This window comes from Eurytemora carolleeae, unplaced genomic scaffold (genome assembly GCF_000591075.1).
Source record: "Eurytemora carolleeae unplaced genomic scaffold, Eaff_2.0 scaffold163, whole genome shotgun sequence".
Classification (NCBI taxonomy): Eukaryota; Metazoa; Arthropoda; class Copepoda; order Calanoida; family Temoridae; genus Eurytemora; species Eurytemora carolleeae.
Genome location: NW_019396644.1, coordinates 121,491 through 141,509, shown reverse-complemented (window position 1 = coordinate 141,509; position 20,019 = coordinate 121,491). Strand labels below are relative to the sequence as shown.

Below are 20,019 nucleotides of genomic sequence, written 5' to 3'. Positions count from 1 at the left end.
CACCGACTACTGTACCTCGCCCGATTAAAGTAAATATTAGAATAGCTTCTACATTTTTGATCAGAAAAAAAATGAAATAAGCGTGCATTACATATCTATGCATGGAGGGTCGCTTGAAATTACACGTACAATCCCCTATTAGCTTAAGATTAGCGTATCTCATTCTCCGACCTCAGATTCATCAAGAATACTTGTAGTTCACATAACAAAATCACATTTAAATAATACAATTTTTTTTAAAGATATTTTTATTTTTGCTCATTATTTGATAGTAAAGTTTAGTATTCCCTGCTCTAGGTGGGATACTAGTTGAACCTTATCACCAGCATTCACACTTTTATCAGTACATATCACAACCCCCTGAAGTAAAATATAGAAATATTTTTATATTTTATAAAATTCTGAAAGCTAAAAAAGCAATGTGAAAGGTTTTGAATTCTTTACAGTGTACATAGTACGTACACTAGACATTGTACAGTGTACACAGTACTTACACAGTACTTACACTGTACAACTATATATATTATCACCTGGCACCAAGCTTCAGATTCCAAAGTTGATTGTTGAATACCCCATCCATAGTCCTGTACAAACCAGTACACAACACCATGTACTCTACCTAAATATATAGTTTATATACAAACCAGTACACAACACCATGTACTCTACCTAGATATATATTTTATATACAAACCAGTGCACAACACCATGTGCTCTACCTAGATATATAGTTCATTATACAAACCAGTACACTACTCCATGTGCTCTACCTAGATATATAGTTTATATACAAACCAGTACACTACCTAGATATATACAGGTTGTCCCACATCATATTGAATATTTAAAGCTCTAAATTGTGATTTTCGGGACTATTCAGAAAATTTAAAAAGGAATTTAAGAAGAAATTTTTTATATTATGTGCGTTAAAGCTTGTAGATAATCGCATAGGCTATAATTTCAATCTTCAAATGTTTGTATGTCATGTATGCGTTAGATATCAATACTGTAGTTTGTTAAAAGCTGATTATTTTATTAGTGGGTTCCCTGCTTCAGAAAGAATGGAGAAATTATCAAAAAGACAGTTTAAGGTAAAAAAGCAACCACATCTTCTATATATCTAATATGATGACGGAATACAGGGTATAGTAATCAATCTGGTATATGTCTCTTTTCCAATTGATCACTTGAAATTACGGCTACAGTTCATTCAACAGAATTCGATTTACCTGTAGCAATGATATCAACGGTAATAGATTTGATTTGTCTGGATAGATTAAACACATTTAGATCTATACTTCTAACCTCTATGACAGCAGATAGATCTAAATATAGATTAATTTAATTGAATTTGTCTTGACAAATCTAAATATAGATTAAGATAGATTAAACACATTTAGATCTATACTTCTAACCTCTATGGCAGCAGATAGATCTAAATATAGATTACTTTAATTGAATTTGTCTTGACAAATCTAAATATAGATTAAGATAGATTAAACACATTTAGATCTATACTTCTAACCTTTAAATCGAGCAGCAGATAGATCAAAATTTAGATTAATATGGATTGAACTTGTCATGTAAATCTATATATAGATTAAGATAGATTTGATTTGTCTGAATAAATCAAGTACATTTAGATCTATACTTTTAACTTCTATAGCAACAGATATATCTAAATATAGATTACTTTATGTGAACTTGTCTTGGTAATCTATATATAGATTAAAAGATAGATTACAGTTGTCTGAGGATAGATCAAATATATTTAAATCTATACTTCTAACCTCTAGCAGCAGATAGATATAAATCAAGATTACTTTAATTGAATTTGTCTAAATTTAGTTTAGTATCATCCTAGATAAATAAAAAATAAATAGATCTATACCAAACAAAGAGAATAGAATATATATTAGAGGGGAATTTACTAGAAAAAAGTGTAAAACGGCCATTTTGTTGTACTGTTTCCATACTGCAGGTGTACTTCACATATTTATGCTATATAACCTTTTGGGCCCTGGAATATAAATTTATAGATAATCTAAAATTAATGTTAAAAGAAAACCAAATTTTGAAATAGGCTGGTTTCATAATTGACCAATGATCATTTCACATAGACTCTATACCTTTTACTTTACAAACGATGATTTTCCGTTATAACTATAAATCAAAAGAGGTTTTTTATTCACCTAATCCATTATAAAGTTTATTTTACAGCTTTAAAAAATTCGAAATTGAAATGAATAGTCTAGGGAACATACTGTATTAATGTACTCTACTGCTTATAATTTGTGAACATTTACATGATTTGTACACTTTGAACTACCTTTCAGGCTAAAAGGGACTGAAAAAATTCATACCGAGAGATTCTTTAAATTCCCCTCTAATATATATTCTATTCTCTATGATACCAAAGTACTGTAACAATAGATTAATAACAACACAGACAGAACAATAGATGTCGTTTTTTCAAGATTTAGGGTTTTTTGTTCTCTCTGTCTTGTAATTCAACGCTGCCTGCGCGTAACTCTTTTGGGCTTCTGCCTCATGTTTATTGTGAACGAAAAACCCCTAAATCTTGAAAAGACGACATCTAGTGTTCTATCTGTGTTGTTATAGTTATTAATCCATGACTGAAAACAAACATTGTTTCCATCCCAAGATCCAACATACATCCTACATCCCATCATGTAAAAAAAACTTTAAATTAGAATTACCTTTTCGTTTAATAGTTTTGAACTGTATATCCTGTAGATGTGTTACTGCAAGAATATTTATCTGGTCTGCAATCTTAAACCCTGTAATTAGTAATTTGTTAGCTACAACATAATTTTCAAATTACTTCTATATGTACTATAATTATATAAATACATATATACATATATTTTTTAAACAGGGCGTCAACATATTTCTAAGAGTTTGCATGGTTTTAGAGACACAAAGTTTACATTCATTGAGTTTAGCACATTAAATAGGTGTTCAATTCTATTAGCGCCTGATCCAATCAGGGTATTCTAAACCAATAGAAATTGTATTAAGGTAACATCTACCTTTCTATCCATCTCGTTATCCAATTAGAGATATGAATCATTTAATCGGCGCTAACAGTAAATGGAAATGTTTACTTCTATTGAAACTATAGTGAATCGTCAGTCCTTACTTCATCTATATAATAAAACAAGACATTCGTATATATGTTCCCTGTAGCCGGCAAAACGGCAATTGGCTGAATTTTTTTGTGAACACTCATAGGTACCCTGTGGGTGACATAGACAAAAAAAATCCATTTTTTACCACGGGCAACGCTGGGCCCTTCAGCTATTTTTATTATTTTTCAAAATGTAAAAATATGTTTACTATTCTTGTGTTTTATAGTCACCTGACACAGGTTCATTGCTTCTTAGATGTGAATAATTACAAAGTTCTTCACTCTCAACAATCTTTGATAACATTTTTTATTTTTTTAATGTATGTTTCCTCTTCGGGAAAGAATGCAATATTTAATCTACAGCTTCTTCCAGAAATTAAGATTTTTACACGTCTTCAGATTCATCCACATTTAGTCAGAAAAGTTTTTTCATGAAACTAAAAGAAAGTGAAATGTCTAAAGTTCAGATACCTGGCACCAGAGCTGGAGTTTATGAGGTAGAATTATGCCTGATCCAGGTACTAAGGATCCCAGTACTATATCTAGAGACTGGAGAAGGGATTGATCCAATCTTCCAGACTGGAGAACTGGAGATACAACCGCTATATTATACTTATCTTCTCCACCACCCTCTAATCCTGTAGTATCATTATTATTATTGTTATCATTTAAACACAAGAGTATCAATTTCCATATCAAGGATAAATAAGGGAGAGAACAAAAACTATTGCTGAAAGTTTTGGAAATATTCAAAATGTCGTCTTACATTTTTGTAACGGAAAAAAGTATTCCGATTGAAATAATTACTTTAACTATTTTAAGTGTAAACCGAATGTTGCCATAAAACAGAGCTCATTATCAAATATGATACAGTAGCAAACATAACACTGTGACAAGTATGTAGTCTTTGTTTTTCTTCCACTTGCTGAGGATTTTATAATTTGCATTTGTAGCAAATAATATCCTGGATATATATCCACCTATTATACAAGATATTCTGGATATATATCTACCCATTATACAAGATATTCTGGATATAATATCCACCTATTATACAAGATANTAAAAGATATCCTGGATATATCTACCTGTTATAAAAGATATCCTGGATATATCTACCTGTTATACAAGATATCCTGGATATATCTATGTTGTTAGATTTTACAGTGGAGGAAACAAAATCCAGAATTACTCGACCTTTCTCCCGCTCATCTAAACAATTATATACAGTAATAATAATGATAATTATACATGACAATAACAATGAAACAATAAAACAATGAGAAAATTACAATAACAATGACAGAGACGACAATGACAATGAAAACGAGACACAGAGACAATGACAAGGAAATCGAAACAACTAGACAAAGAAGTAACAAGACGATGAGGCAATAAGACAACAAAGTAACGAGACAATAAGACAATGAGATGACAAAGTAATGAGCCAATGATACAATGAGACAAGAAGAAAATTACACAATGAGCAATGTGACAAGAAGACAACAAAACAACAAGACAATGATACAATGAGACAAGAAGACAACAAAACAACAAGACAATAATACAATGAGACAAGACGACAACAAAACAACAAGACAATGATACAATGAGACAAGAAGACAACAAAAACACAAGACAATGATACAATGAGACAAGAAGACAACAAAACAAGACAATGATACAATGAGACAAGAAGACAACAAAACAACAAGACAATGATACAATGAGACAAGAAGACAACAAAACAAGACAATGCTACAATGAGACAATAATAATAAAGATATAACGTAAATTTACCAGTATTAACTACTAGATTAAGCCTGGAGGTTGGGATGGATTTAGTTATCTGTAGAGAGAGAAGAGGTATCATCCAGGTATAGTCTAGTATACTCTCACAACATACCTCTCTAGACATAGGTATATGTAGTATACACTCACAACATACTTCTCTAGACATAGGTATAGTCTAGTATACACTCACAACGTACTTCTCTAGACATAGGTATATGTAGTATACACTCACAACATACTTCTCTAGACATAGGTATAGTCTAGCATACTCTCACAACATACCTCTCTAGACATAGGTATATGTAGTATACACTCACAACATACCTCTCTAGACATAGGTATAGTGTAGTATACTATCGCAACATACTTCTCTACATCCAGGTAGAGTTTAGTATACTATCACAACATACTTCTCTACATCCAGGAAGAGTTTAGTATACTATCGCAATATACTTCTCTACATCCAGGTAGAGAGTCTAATATACTATCACAACATACTTCTCTACATCCAGGTAGAGTCTAGTATACTATCACAACATACTCAAAGCGTGAAAAAATGTTCTTTACATTAATTCCAAATAAATGAAAAATGTGTTGCGACATTTTCTTGAATAATAATTTGTAGAGTATTATTTCAATATCATTACTTTTAAATAAGAAAGAATTAGACTGCATAATTTTAACGGAATTTAGGAGCTAAACTGATTATAATGATAACATTAGCCAGTTAACTATAATCCATAAAAGTAAAGGTCGAGCCCCCCCCCCCCCTCATAATCCGTTAATTCAACAGTTCCCAGCTCATGAACATAATTTTTTTATTTTTCAGGGTAAAAATATAATAAAGGGTGAAAAAAACTTGCCTTTTCATGTTCAATTTTACATCCCCCCGCAGATCTTCAAACCCCAGTTTAAGAATAATATACATCCTCTCATTTTTTTTTATACCTAATAGCATAGTAGGCAACCCACTGATATACTTCTTCTAGCTTAGAGCAGTTTATTCTCTTTAGTTCAGATTCAGGCAAATACAACAAATCCTTTGGGATTCTAATCTCCAGTTTACCATTGGAGGACTCTATGTGCCCATTGGAAGACGTCAAGTGCCCATTGGAGGACGTCAAGCGTCCATTGGATGTTGTAAAGTGTCCATTAGATGATACAGCACAGCCATTAGAGGACAATGTTGGTCCATTGGATGATAGTCCGTTAGATTCAGAGTTGGTTGGGAAACCATTTAGCAGAGATAAACTTCCGTTTAATGGGTTTAGGAGGCCATTTTGTTTTGTACTAGTAACAATTTTCATTTCATTATCTAAATTCTCAAAAAAAAACTTTCTTTTTCATTTTTGCTCATGGTTAAATACAACATTATGCAAGTTTCATAAATCTATTAACCTGAACATGGAAACAAACATAATTACTAAAATTCATTTTTATAAAATAAAATCTAGAAATGAAAATTAACCTAATTTTACAATTGTTAAGCTCCACGTGATTATGTATCTTGAACTCAGTAGATATCACAGATTCAGTTTTGTACACCTACAATCATAGAGAATAGAATATATAGAGAGGAATTTACTAGAAAAAAGAGTAAAACGGCCATTTTGTTGTACTGTTTCCATACTGCAGGTGTACTTCACATATTTATGCTATATAACCTGTGGGGCCCAGGAATATCATTTTATAGAAAATCTAAAATTATTGTTAAAAGAAAACCAAATTATGAAATAGGCTAGTTTCATGATTGACCAATGATCATTTCACATAAACTCTATGCCTTCCACTTTACAAACGATGATTTTCCGTTATAACTATAAATCAAATGATGTTTTTATTCACCTAATTCATTATAAAGTTAATTTAACAGTTTAAAAAATTCGAAATTGAAATGGATAGTCTAGGGAACATACTGTATTAATGTACTCTACTGCATATAATTTGTGAACATTTACATGATTTGTACACTTTGAACTCCCTTTCAGGCTGAAAGGGACTGAAAAAAATTCATACCGAGAGATTCATTTAATTCCTCTCTATATATTCTATTCTCTATGCCTACAATAGTTGACAGTACATATTGACTTGCAGTAAACAGAACACCATACACTTTAAACATATAAATACAGAGTGAAGAAGTAACAAATTAGGAGAACTTGACAGAATTAAGTCAAAGACGAATTAAGATTGTTGAATTTTTATTGTAAATTAGTTTACCTAAACTTAGCGAATAAATAAATGGACCTTGAAATAAATATTCAAAAGAATTAATCACTGTTAAGTAATGTTAAAAAATATAATTGTTTTCTTCCAGCAAATAAATGAATAAATGAGTAAGTGAAAAATCAATTAAATATTGGAATGAATGAATGAATAGGTGAAAGGATGAAAGGATGAATGAATGAACGAATACGATACCTTATTTTAAATAAAGTATAGAGGAAAGATAGCTTAGTGCCAACAAATAATAATGATTAATAAATGAAAGGATGAATGAATGAATGAATAAGATACCTTATTGTGCATAAGGTTAAGAGGAAAGATGGCTTGCTGCCAACAGGTTTCAGAACCTGGCTCTGTATTTATTCTCTCATTCTCATCTAAACAGAGGTAACAAATTATATATTTCTAATCTTTTTATAATGCGCTTAGAGGGTCCCTCCTTAGTTATATAATTCAAGTCTTCGGAAACTGCTGTTTCTTTATTTGAATCATTTTTAATTATATTTTGGTGAATTTCCCATATGTCCAAGGAGTTGAGCTTATATCCTTCAATTCAAAAGTAAGCGCATCAATGAATCGTAGTTAAAGACAATTTTACCAATAAACATTATACATAATCAATATTACCTAGATGCAGAGTAAACCATCCAACCAGGGCGTCAAGGTCTCCATTCTCTGATACAGGTAGATCTACAGCTGATACCCTTCCAACCAGGCTTAATTCATCAACCTAAGGAGGGAATCATTAAACATTAGTATGAGGATACTAGATACAGGTGGATCTACAGCTAATACACTTCCAACCAAGCTTAACTTATCAACCTATACAGAGGGAATCGTTAAACATCAGTATGAGGATACTAGATACAGGTGGATCTACCCTTCCAACCAAGCTTAACTTATCAACATATACAGAGGGAATCATAAAACATAAGTATGAGGATACTGGATACTGACTGGTATAAAAACAGCTAAATTCATCAACCTACATAGGGATTCATTAAAATGAGTATCAGAATACCGGTAGATCAGCAGCTGGTGCATGTAGATCAACTGCTGATATAGGTAGATCAACAGCGGATACAGGTAGATAAGCAGCTGGTACAGGTAAATCAACAGCTTAAATGATTGTATCCAGTTGATATAGGTAGATTAACAGCTGATATAGGTAGATTAGCAGCTGATACAGATAGATTAATAGCCGATGCAGGTAGATTAACAGCTGATGCAGGTACATCAAAAGCTGATATAGGTAGATTAACAGCTGATGCAGGTAGATCAACAGCTGACACAGGTAAATAAACAGATGCAACTCGTAGATCAACAGCTGGTTCAGGTGGATCAACACCTGATGCAGGTAGATAAACAGCTGATAAGAGTTAAATTAACAGATCACATCCTTCCTAAAAGACCTAACTTGTCAACTTACAGAGGGATTAAAAAAAACAAAGTCAGTATTGGGCACACATTGGAAGTTTGAACTAAAATACCCGCTCATTTAGGATGTATTTATAGATTTAAATTGTCACCTCTGTTTTGTTGTTGAAATCTATGCTAAAGAGAAGGTTTGGTTTGGTCAGTAGCTTATACCCTCCAGGTATACTGCTTAGACTCTCACTGGTGTAAGGCTCCCTTAAATTAATTAAATTTTTCATAATACGTTTTTAACCCCTAATCTTATATTTAAACCTTTATTTAAACCAGAGATAAGATAGTAACAGAGATCAATTGAAACATATGATATGCGATATTTTCCACTGCGGGTTCTATTGTGTACAAGTACTGTACACGAGCAATCAGCAAACATCTGAATTCAGGAATATTTAAGAATCCTTTGGATACGACAAACAAAATCTTCAAAAATAGAATAAATTCATAAATGTTATGTTTTATGTTTAAAATTGGAGTTTTTCTTTAAAAGTTTTAAATTTTAACCCCTGAATGGGTATTACATGCAACAAGTGGCCGTTAGATGGCAGGCAAAATACCTTTCATGGCGTGCAGGGACACTTAAGGCCTGCTTAGCCTATACAGGTAGGGCATATGCGCAGTCTGGTTAGTCTGTGATTTAAACCCTAGCCTGGGGTTTAGCATATGAACAGTTACTAAAAGGGTCAATGTTAATTCAAAGGAATTGAGCCTTTGCCACAAAATCAAATATTCTGATATCTTTGCAACCTTATAATGAAAACCTTTAATATTTCAAACTTAGATATTTAGAACTAAAAGAATCCAAAGTTTAGAATGTCTAAGGTCTACGACATGAGGTTGCAAAGATATGGGAATGGAAAATTAGAATTTGTGGCAAATACTCAACTTCTTTTCATATTTTTACCTGGGATTTTGAGATAATAAATGTGAACGGATATCCAGGTTTTGTGTATCCAAATATCCATACCTATCCCTGCAACATATTTCATATTTTTACCTAGGATTTTGAGATAATAAATGTGAACGGATATCCAGGTTTTGTGTATCTAAATATCCATACCTATCTCTGCATCATATTTCATATAAAAGATTTATTAATTTTTTATGCTTTCTTAGGAAAGTTTCTTGGTTCATACTTTTTGCTAAACAAACACGCACAATTAGGAATTTATTTAAGTAAACACAATATAGCATTAGAATATTAATATTAAGAAATTCTTAAATATTAGTAATTGTCGGCATTTTTTACAATTAAGTTTTCGCCTTTATCTTCATCTTTCTCTTTATAAATTTGAGATTATTATTCACAAAATATACACCCTGTATACAGCTAAATGATGAGGAAATGCCAATCTTTTGGGTTTAGATCTTTTATTTTGTTGCACTTTAATTAAACCTTTAAGAGGGTTCATTCGAATCCTTCTATTAAAACAACCCTAATACCCCTGTTCAAAATGTCAATGCCACTCTTATTCACAAAATATCAAGCTAAATGATGAGAAAATGTCCAATTTAAAATTTGAGATATATGACTTTGAACTATAAAGGGTGTAAAAACAACCGGTCCGTAATATTTAAAATTGTATGACCAACACTTTAAAACTTACTTTGCATATTTGGTTTGGTTTCTGATATACTTGGATTCCAGGCCACAGATATAGAAATCTGCTCCGGCCGGGATAGTTCTGCTACTGGAGAAGGTTGGGTTAGGGATACCAGAGACGGGAGAGGACGGATGTATGAGAAGGTTGCTCCAGGCATGCTGTAAGCTTTGAAGAACATGCTCTCCTAAAGTTATTTTTATCAAATTAATAGTTATAATATATCGACATTTAAGAAGTTATTTTCACAATTAGTTCGACGACCGTAACAAACTTTTTTAATGATAATAAAAAATACAATTTTATATAAGTAAAAACAAATAGAGTAAAACTAAATCTATTACAAAAAAACAAGAACAAAATAAAATGTGCATTGGTGCTGAAATATCAAAAGCAAACAGAACAGGAAAGACACGAGCAAGGATTAGTAATTCCCAGAATACAGGGTTAGTCTATTAAAATTATAAAGTTTAACAAATAAATAGTAATAAAATGACAACCAGTTAAGAATCGTTTTAATTTTTAATAGAATTAAAATACCTAGAAGTCCTGCGTCAAAAGTTTCTGTAACCAGTAGTTGAACATGTTCAGGAATATCTTCATGTGTCAAGTCAGTTGAGAGTTTTGGTAACAACTTTATCACATTACCTCCGGGGTTTAGTCTAATAAAAATGATAGTCAAAGATTTGGAGGGAAAACTGCAAAATTGGATCTCAGCCAGTTCTCTTTTTACATTTTTTTTACCTGAAGTTCAGATTTATTTCTTCCTTTAAAACCTTTTTTCCACCATCAAAATTATTAAGATACCTAAAAACATCAGCAGCTGTTATCGCCATAACTTCAGAAGCTTCACAAGCATAAACTCTTGAAGCTCCCGCTTCAGCAGCATACAAGCTAAATAATAAAGCAGCTTTAACCAACAGAAATTTAGTATTCTCTCTCTTCCTTTTAATGATTGAAGGAGATTTTGAATGACAAATGTTAACCTTAACCATTATATAAAAATCAAGTTTTAAAATTGAGCCATATTGCAATTGAAGTTAAATGTTGAATTTGAACTTAAAACGAGACAAGTAAACTCTGAGTAATACCTGAGTAAACCGGTTCCTGTCCCAATATCCAGCACGGTCTTGCAGCCGCCCTAGAAACCAGAATTATAACTAGTAGCCTTTCAAATATTCATGGGCGGATGGCCTTAGGAGTAGGCTATGCTCCCCCCTGCAAAAAGGAAAAAGAATTTGAGTAATTTTATTAGAGACATTATGTAATTTTGATATTTTTAAGCATTTTTTCCCCTTTACAATTCTATTGCAATCTGTACGCATTAATCAATCCCTTAAAATAGCAACAATAATTAATAGTGCCTTACTAATTCATTTTAGAAATCTAAATCTTACTGATTTTTACCTGAATTTTATTATGAATAGCCCTTCGGTATTTGCTGTTACGGTCTCTGTCATTCAGCATTGGGAAGTGCCATCGATCTAGAAATTAGAAAAACATAATTAAACTTTAAAATCGTTAACAGAGATGCTTTAACTTTGAAATAATCTTTTTTTGATAATTCCTAGATGGCTGTAGGCATTGTTACCTATAAGAGTGGCGGGCATCTATGATTACATCAATTTGTTAGCTATGAGAGCGGCGGCCATGTTTATTTACATTATTATGACGTAAGAATAAATTAAATAAATGTTCCCTGAGAATGGCTGCCATATTCAATTACAACAATATTACCAAGAGTAAGAGAATGGTGGCTATGTTTATTCACATCAATGTTACCTGAGAGACTGGCGGCCATATTCATTTAGAAACATTTTTCTTACTAAAGAATTAATTGCATGAATCGTCCTCATGAAAGTGGCGGCCATGTTTATTTACATAAACATTACCTAGAAGAGTGGCGGCCATATTTTCCAGCCTATCCTTGGCTAGAAGAAAATCTGGATCAATATTTAGAACTTGACGTAGAATCCTCTCTGCGTCTATCAGCTTACCCTAAAGAAAAACTTGTTAAAAAAAACATCAGTTAAAACAATTACAAATTTCATAATAGGAAAAGAAAGAACGAAGGCGACAACGAAGAACTTTTTCTATTGCCACAGAAAATTGAAGAAACATTTTTTTAATCATCAAGTTTGAAAATTTTGCGCGGCATCAAAATAAGTGTGAACCAAACCTGTTTATAAAGTGTACTGCCGTAGTTGGTTAACAGATGGCAGTTCTCAGGCAGTACATTAACAGCTTGCTCGTATACCTAACAAACCAACCTTAAGCCAAAGCGTAGCAAATAATCTTTTTTACCGCTTTTTGATGATTTTCTCTAAAAACATTTAACATGTTTTGTTGTCAAAAAGCACGACTTTTTAGAATATGATAATTAAAATTAGGAGAGAGGAGGTTAGAAAATGTTATTACATAACTTTGCAAAGGAAGAAACCGTATGATAGAAAATATATCATTGTTTAAATAGATACCAAAATGTCGTCTCTGAAGTCTCATCATTTATGTGTAAATCTAAACTATCAAAAAACTCTCTGTTCAAATTGATATTAGCAAATTTGAAGGTTGGTGTAACCTGGAGAACTTTCTCAGGTTTACCGGACTTTTCTAACTCCTCACTGCAAAATATAAAAAATATAAAACATTTTTTTTCTCAAAAGTTATCTCGAAAAATGATAAAACAAACTATAAACCTGAATGCGTAAACAACACTAAGAAAGTCTTCTAAATGTGTATCCTTGAACGGCTGAGGTTTAAGTTGTGCGTAAACTAGAAAATGCGGGAAACTCCGTCCAAAGTCCCGGGTCGTTCTGTACTTAACCGCTTGAGTCAGGGAAAATTCAGAAACCTTTTCCCGCTTTTCTTCGGGGGTCATTTTTAATCTGAAAAATACACAAAAAAATCTCAAGAAAACAAGTGTATACAAATAAATTTTTTATTTAGAAAACTGTAATTTTTTTTCTATATCACAGAGTGTTATGCAACATTTGGAACACAAAAATGAATAAATAGTAACGCAGTGTAAACATAAACAAAAACTTGAAGAGAATGTTCACCTATTTTAGATTCATACTAGATGTACTATTATAGATAGATTGAAAAAGGAATCTTGTCGTAACTATCTCAGTCATTTGAAATACCCTTAAAATTGTAATAAACTGAAGTGAATCGCCATTAGATAAGTGAAAACGTTATTTAAGGACAGAACCGCAAAGTTTAAATTTTGAAAACAAGGTTATCATGCTACTTCGCTGTGTTTCTGATAAAAAATTTGGGATATTAAATGTATTTTTGAAACTGTGAACAATCTCTTTAAAGGGACCGTCAACGTATTAAATTGAGTGAACCTTCAGTTTAATTTTACAGTCTGGACTCTAGAATTAGGATCCTTTCAAGTATTGTAATTATAATAATTTTAACTGAAGGGTAACATACAAATACGTTCTCAATCCCGCAAATATTTACTGGAACATTCAGGGGGTGGTAAAATCCTGTTAGACAGTTATTTTCTAAATTGCCTAAGATCTAAAGAAAATCTAAACCAGTTCGAATGTTGTCTCTAAATATTCCTGTGTCTGATTTCATTCTCAAACTGTTGAGCTGTGAGGGTTCCATCTATAGATTCACACCCAGGGTTAAATACACTGTAGGCAGATATTTCACCTCGTCTCCTTAAAAGTATCTTCTATTAAATCTAAAAATCTATATATAAAATAGTTATCTTTGTTTGTCTATTTGTTTGGATGCCCGAGCATAAATCTTGAACCACTGGACCGATTTGCCTCAATTTTTTATTGAGGCGAAGTTTGTTTTCATGGTATTATGGTTAAATAACTCCATTACAAATTACTGACGAAAATGCGAATAATGGCAGCAAAAGAGACCAAATTGAAAGAGCACCAACAAAAATGACTCTCGTAAAAATGATTAGTTAGGTTGTTGGTAGCTCTGAAAAAAATATTCGCGCATTCTTAGGAGTTTTATCTATCCCCCCCTCCGCCAAGCTAGGAACCATGCCCTGAATACACCTCTTTATATGACTCATGACCTCTTCTTAAATCATCTATGCTCCCGCCCCGTTCATCTCACGTTATATATTTCATACCAGTTATTTCCGGTTCGTCAGGTTCCGTTTCCGCAGTGTCAGCTTCCGTGGATCCTGCTACATCCTGTATGTATAATTAATATATATTGTTAGGAATCAGACATGCCTTTCTATAAATCTGTGACAAGAGTAGTATAAAGTTATCATTATAAAGGTATCATCAATAAAAAAGGTTTAAAGTTTGAGCGTTGAGTGTTTTGGCAAATGTATGTAAAAAAGTTGCAAGAAGTGCCAACTAGTGATTTAGCTTGTCTGTTTGAGCGTTTAAAACGCCTGTACGTATAGAGCTCATCTGTGGGACCACACCAGCTGCGAAAGGTCCTTGAAGCTGTAAATATATTCACCTGAACCGGTTGTGGAAGTAGAAGGTTCTTTAGCCACTCTAGAGATATAAAATAGAAAACTGTCTCTTTTCTCTTCAGTTTCTGCTCCTCTTTCTCTTTCCTGTATTACGTCAAATTAAAGTAAATTTGATGTCAGATTGATTTCTATCATTTTTATCATTGAAGCAAATTAAATCACGTAGTGTAGGGATTGCTTAAGACATCCTATAGTTCTTTCCTGTACTTGGGTTTTAAAATCAAATCTTCTCTTAATGATGAGCTCTTAAAGGGACTGTAAAGGAAAAATGAAAAGCATTTTAGGAGTTCATCGAGACCCATAACAGTTCTATCTGATGTTCCTGTCTCGAGAAATTGATATAAAAATGTGTCAAAATAGGAAACTCTATATATATAAAATTTTGTATAAAAATCGTAGATTTAAATAGATCATATTCTGCAAATACGCAACCAATCCGAAAACAACGATATCCCAGAGGAGACTGAAAAACTTTGGTTTTCTCCTATTATTATTTTAAGTTAATAATTTTTCATTTTTAATAGATATAATTGATAATATAATTACTACGTCCGCATCACGTAACCAGAACTTCCACTAATGGCAGTGAAGTATCATTGTCACGTGAACCAGCGGTAAGTAGTTTATCGAACTCTCTCTTCATTGAATTCGGTCCTTTTAACACTGTGCTAATTCATTAAATTCGGCCCCATAATACATACATGAGTCTGTAGGCTTTAAGTTTCTCTTCAGTTTTGGACATTGTCTCTGAAATTTAAATTTTTTATTCTTTGCAACTCCAGAGCCCGCGATTTAAAAGCTTCGGCTCGGGTCGTTATTCCTTAAACCCGACTTTAAGACCCAATCTTAGACCCAACTCTGAGGACAGTTTGTGTCACGTGATTGACAGCTGCAAGATCTTCGGCTCGACTTAAGGAGTTAGGCCCAATGAAAATAAAACCGACCTTGATTGGTTTTAGTGGAGAATAAGGCTCAATGTTGCGTCTTGTTCACATAAAAACTCGGAATGCCCCCATTCCTACCATGAAAATCCGCCAAATAGAATATTAAACCAGAGATGGAATTTAAAGAATTTGAGCCGCGGTTTAAATCCGCCAAAATCCGCCAAAACCCGGTTTGAATTAAGCGCCGGCATAAATCTTGAAACATTTGATATAATTTTAAGTGGAACCAACCATATTTAAGCCGTGGCTTAAATTTAAACCGCCGCTCAAATTCTTTAAATTCGGCCACGGTTTATTTAATTCAACTCTGTGGAAAATAAGATGCAGCTTGGATCCGAAAGCTCAAGCCGTAAATAAGGTCCAACGACAGCTTAGACCCGAGCCGTATTTCCCCGAATTTTTTAAATCGCGGACTCTGAATTTTCAACACTTAAAGAAAATAGTAGGCATGCGAATGTTTATACCGAATAAATTGGCAATAGTTATATCCAAAACAATGGTAAAAGCTATATGATCAATGATCATATATATATATGAATTTGTACTGCATCCACAATGATCATCAAACAAAGTACAATTATTAGGACCATTGATCATATGTGCATTAACGATGATCATCAAACAAAGGAATAAAAGTAATATGATTAAACATTTATCATATTTACAATGTACGATCTTATTCATATAATCAAATAAGATCTCTGAGAGGATCGCTTTGTTGCTGTTGTTGCTGCTGTTGCTGTTGTTGTTGTTGCATCATCCTCTGCTGCATCATCATACTACTCTGCATCCCTTGTACCGGCATGCCTTGATTCTGCATTCCCTGGCCTTGCATGCTCTGTCCCTGCATATTCTGCCCCTGCAGGACCTGCCCTTGCATAACCTGGCCCTGCATGACCTGACCCTGCATGCCTGAATTCTGCATGACTTGCCCCGGCATGCCTCCCATCATGCTAGAGGGTTGTTGAAGAATCTGCCGAAGACCTATAACAAAAACAAGTAACTAAAACTTATCTGACTTTAAAAAAAAAATTTAATCTTTTCATTTTAACCCACATCTGGATCCTGAACCCATTCGGTAAAAAAAATAAGTTTTTTTTTTGAAACTTGATATTGTAGTTAATGGTCAGGACTGTATTGGATGATATATCTCACAAGTTCACATTTAAAATGTGTTTGAGAAAAAAGTCCTTTTTCTTTTTAAGTAGTTTCGTTGATATTTTACCGCGTAAATCCAAATCCGTGGATCCGCATATTTTTAACGAATCCGTATCCAGGAGACTAAATATTTTCGAATCCCAGCACTGCAGTAATTACTGAACCTGGATTGCCGGGATTGTGCATCATCCGACCCTGATCCTGCATCCGCATATACTGTTGCCCCTGCTGTGGGATCCTAACCATGTTTCCCCCTGACATCATCACCATCTGTTGTTGCCCCTGATTGTTCATCAACCCTGACCCTCCTACTATAGGCTGACCTTGAGAAATCATCATTCCCTAAAAATGAAGAAAAATTCAAACATTTATTTCAATAAAGTAAAAGCAATCAAGTCTGAGGTTGACAGGTCACAAAGCTTAATTTTTCAGATATCTTTAATTGGCGAATTTTAATTTTTTTTAAGAATGCCGCTGCAAATATAATTGCTAGAAACATGATTTACTAGAAACTAGAATTAACGGAAAAACACAATTCAACATAATTATTGTTCATGGTCAACTTATCTAAACTTTAAATAATCCAAATTACAAGAAGAATGTCGTTGAAAGCATATTTACTGTTATCAATTGATTACTGAAAGAAAATAAGCCAGAAAATTATTTAAGAAGTAAGAAAAAATTCATTTTTAAAAATAAATCCCGATGAAACAAAATCCTTAAAACTGTGGAATGGGAAAACAATATGAAATCAATCAAATGTAAAGGAGACTCAAAAACTATTAAATAGTAAGACAAGCAATTTACTGTCTATGATGATAAAGCTAAAAGTTTTACAAGTGTGTACACTTGTTATGTTTAATGTTCATTGAACTACTTAATATCATAACTTTCGTCTAATGGTAGTCTTCCTGTTCCAGAGTTTTATGAGTACCACTGTATTCCCAAGTATTGCAAGTTACATCTGAACTGAAAAAAAAGTTGATTTACCGGTTGTGAGATCATGTTTCCCTGCTGCATAGGAATATTCCCCTGCTGTTGGTTCAGCATCTGCTGTTGCTGTTGCTGTTGCAGGCCTTGTCTCATCTGACCAGCCTTCTGCTGTTGAATCACTGTACGGATTCGATCAACGAAACTTATCTACAAAATAATAATAATCATATTTCATTTTCCCCATTAAATTCAAAGCCAATTGCAAATTTATTTGGAAGTTTTTCTTTCCATTATAAGAATACACAAAGAAAATTTTGTTATGAAAATATTTGAGAAGAACAGGAATACTGAATGTAATGCGAAAATAAAGTTTATTTAGAAATCGTTTTAAGTAAATAACTTTGAACGAAAATAAAACAATTTCAGATAAAATAAAAAGGGTCATTTGAATTCCCACTTAACTTTTTTTCATGTGAAGTTTTTCAAAACTTTAAACTTTTTTAATTTCATACCTGGTCGTTTGGAATAAATCCTAGATACGCTTTCTTCTCACTAGAGTAGAGTAATATCAGAACCTTGATATCACAGTTTCCTAGATATTCATTTATTAGTTTCCTAGATATTCATTTGTTTCCTAGATATTCGTTCATTAGTTTCCTAGATATTCATTAGTTTCCTAGATATCAATTAGTTTCCTAGATATTCATTAGTTTCCAAGATATTCACTAGTTTCCCAGATAATCATTCATTAGTTTCCAAGATATTCATTAGTTTCCTAGATATTAATTAGTTTCCTAGATATTGTTCATTAGTTTCCAAGATATTCATTAGTTTTCAAAATATTCACTAGTTTCCAAGATATTCATTAGTTTCCTAGATATTAATTAGTTTCCTAGATATTCATTAGTTTCCAAGATATTCCATATTTTCCCAGATAATCATTAATTAGTTCCCTAGATATTAATTAGTTTCCTAGATATTAATTAGTTTCCTAGATATTGTTCATTAGTTTCCAAGATATTCATTAGTTTCCAAGATATTCATTAGTTTCCCAGATAATTAGTTTCTTAGATATTCAATAGGTTTTCTGAATATTCATTTTCTGCCAAATTTTCAACCCTACACCAGTGCACAGTTCACAATTGAGCGTAAAAAGGGGAGGGAACAAGGAGGACACAACCTGAACTCTTCACCTAGACATCTTTTAATATCATAAAACCGCAACGCACGTTTTAGTTCTCCAGTGTATAAACATATTTTACAATTTGCCCTTTCACCAACACTTGCAGAGCCCCCCGGATAAAATCCGAACCAAATGAGTAGGCGGCCGATGAGTTTACCTGTGAAATGAACGCAGCCCGCGAATCCTGATCCCATGACTTTGGTCAAAGCTTCCAGAGATTCACAATCAGTAGGATGGAACAGAACAGACTTAGAGTGCCTAGACAGTATAACTAGGTATAGCTAGACAATAAAGCTAGGTATATCTAGACAATACAGCTAGGTATAGCTAGACAGTATAGCTAGGTATAGCTGGACGTATAATTTACCTAAAATATTATCTATTGTATGATTTACCTGAAATATTGTCTATTGTATGATTTACCTAAAATATTGTCTATTGTATGATTTACCTGAAATATTGTCTATTGTATGATTTACCTAAAATATTGTCTATTGTATCATTTACCTGAAATATTGTCTTTTTTATGATTTACCTAAAATATTGTCTATTGTATGATTTACCTGAAATATTGTCTACTGTATGAATTACCTGAAATATTGTCTATTGTATGATTTACCTAAAAAATTGTCTATTGTATTATTTACCTAAAATATTGTCTATTGTATGATTTCCCTGAAATATTGTCTATTGTATGATTTACCTAAAATATTGTCTACTGTATGATTTACCTGAAATATTGTCTATTGTATGATTTACCTGAAATATTGTCTATTGTATGATTTACCTGAAATATTGTCCTCCAATTGTCTGAACCAGTGTTTTAGGAATAAGCTGCATAATAAGCTTCCCAGGCCAGTTCTCAGGCCGAACTTCAGCCTGACCATTATCCTAAAAAGTGAACTTTTTTTTTTTAAATTTCAAACATTTCGTTTTTTGTACTTTTTTCCGAAGTATTTTGTTTTTCGTTTTGGATGTTTTTTCTTTTTATTTTAATCTCTGTTTTTTTAAGCCTTAAATGAGGTTTTCTCATTTGATTTTGGTCCTTTATTTGTTCTTCCCAAGCACTTTTTTGGCTGATCGTTTTGTTTCCGTAGCTTAATATATTTTTCATCATCTTGTCTCCCCCC

General features: G+C 32.6%; 2 protein-coding genes across 3 annotated transcripts in view; both read right to left on the bottom strand.

Annotated features, from left to right (window-relative positions):
- Nucleotides 1-230: 230 nt before the first annotated feature.
- The window catches only part of LOC111706796 (protein arginine N-methyltransferase 9), a 33,551-nt gene continuing 13,762 nt past the window's right edge, over nucleotides 231-20,019 (bottom strand). The window contains exons 3-26 of one of the 2 annotated variants that reach the window (XM_023479735.1): nucleotides 14,255-14,261; nucleotides 12,900-13,088; nucleotides 12,782-12,824; nucleotides 12,383-12,460; nucleotides 12,096-12,201; nucleotides 11,611-11,687; nucleotides 11,295-11,344; nucleotides 11,011-11,097; nucleotides 10,744-10,865; nucleotides 10,210-10,390; nucleotides 9,507-9,575; nucleotides 8,701-8,803; nucleotides 7,799-7,901; nucleotides 7,463-7,548; nucleotides 6,414-6,490; nucleotides 5,894-6,235; nucleotides 4,952-5,061; nucleotides 4,271-4,363; nucleotides 3,623-3,789; nucleotides 3,383-3,443; nucleotides 2,721-2,801; nucleotides 1,230-1,325; nucleotides 531-619; nucleotides 231-360 (exon numbers count right to left, since the gene is read on the bottom strand). In XM_023479735.1, the coding sequence (XP_023335503.1) occupies nucleotides 262-360; nucleotides 531-619; nucleotides 1,230-1,325; nucleotides 2,721-2,801; nucleotides 3,383-3,443; nucleotides 3,623-3,789; nucleotides 4,271-4,363; nucleotides 4,952-5,061; nucleotides 5,894-6,235; nucleotides 6,414-6,490; nucleotides 7,463-7,548; nucleotides 7,799-7,901; nucleotides 8,701-8,803; nucleotides 9,507-9,575; nucleotides 10,210-10,390; nucleotides 10,744-10,865; nucleotides 11,011-11,097; nucleotides 11,295-11,344; nucleotides 11,611-11,687; nucleotides 12,096-12,201; nucleotides 12,383-12,460; nucleotides 12,782-12,824; nucleotides 12,900-13,081 (2,502 nt within the window). In that variant the 5' untranslated portion in view covers nucleotides 13,082-13,088; nucleotides 14,255-14,261 and the 3' untranslated portion in view covers nucleotides 231-261. Of the gene's footprint in view, nucleotides 361-530; nucleotides 620-1,229; nucleotides 1,326-1,360; nucleotides 1,436-2,720; nucleotides 2,802-3,382; nucleotides 3,444-3,622; nucleotides 3,790-4,270; nucleotides 4,364-4,951; nucleotides 5,062-5,893; nucleotides 6,236-6,413; nucleotides 6,491-7,462; nucleotides 7,549-7,798; nucleotides 7,902-8,700; nucleotides 8,804-9,506; nucleotides 9,576-10,209; nucleotides 10,391-10,743; nucleotides 10,866-11,010; nucleotides 11,098-11,294; nucleotides 11,345-11,610; nucleotides 11,688-12,095; nucleotides 12,202-12,382; nucleotides 12,461-12,781; nucleotides 12,825-12,899; nucleotides 13,089-14,254; nucleotides 14,262-20,019 lie in introns of those variants that run through there. The other variant, XM_023479736.1, reaches the window with a different exon arrangement.
- LOC111706798 (mediator of RNA polymerase II transcription subunit 25) overlaps nucleotides 16,044-20,019 on the bottom strand; it is a 26,994-nt gene continuing 23,018 nt past the window's right edge. Inside the window, exons 13-18 of the mRNA XM_023479737.1 lie at nucleotides 19,677-19,780; nucleotides 19,047-19,147; nucleotides 18,219-18,298; nucleotides 17,764-17,913; nucleotides 16,938-17,115; nucleotides 16,044-16,599 (exon numbers count right to left, since the gene is read on the bottom strand). Of these exons, the coding sequence (XP_023335505.1) occupies nucleotides 16,304-16,599; nucleotides 16,938-17,115; nucleotides 17,764-17,913; nucleotides 18,219-18,298; nucleotides 19,047-19,147; nucleotides 19,677-19,780 (909 nt within the window). The 3' untranslated portion in view covers nucleotides 16,044-16,303. The remainder of the gene's footprint in view (nucleotides 16,600-16,937; nucleotides 17,116-17,763; nucleotides 17,914-18,218; nucleotides 18,299-19,046; nucleotides 19,148-19,676; nucleotides 19,781-20,019) is intronic.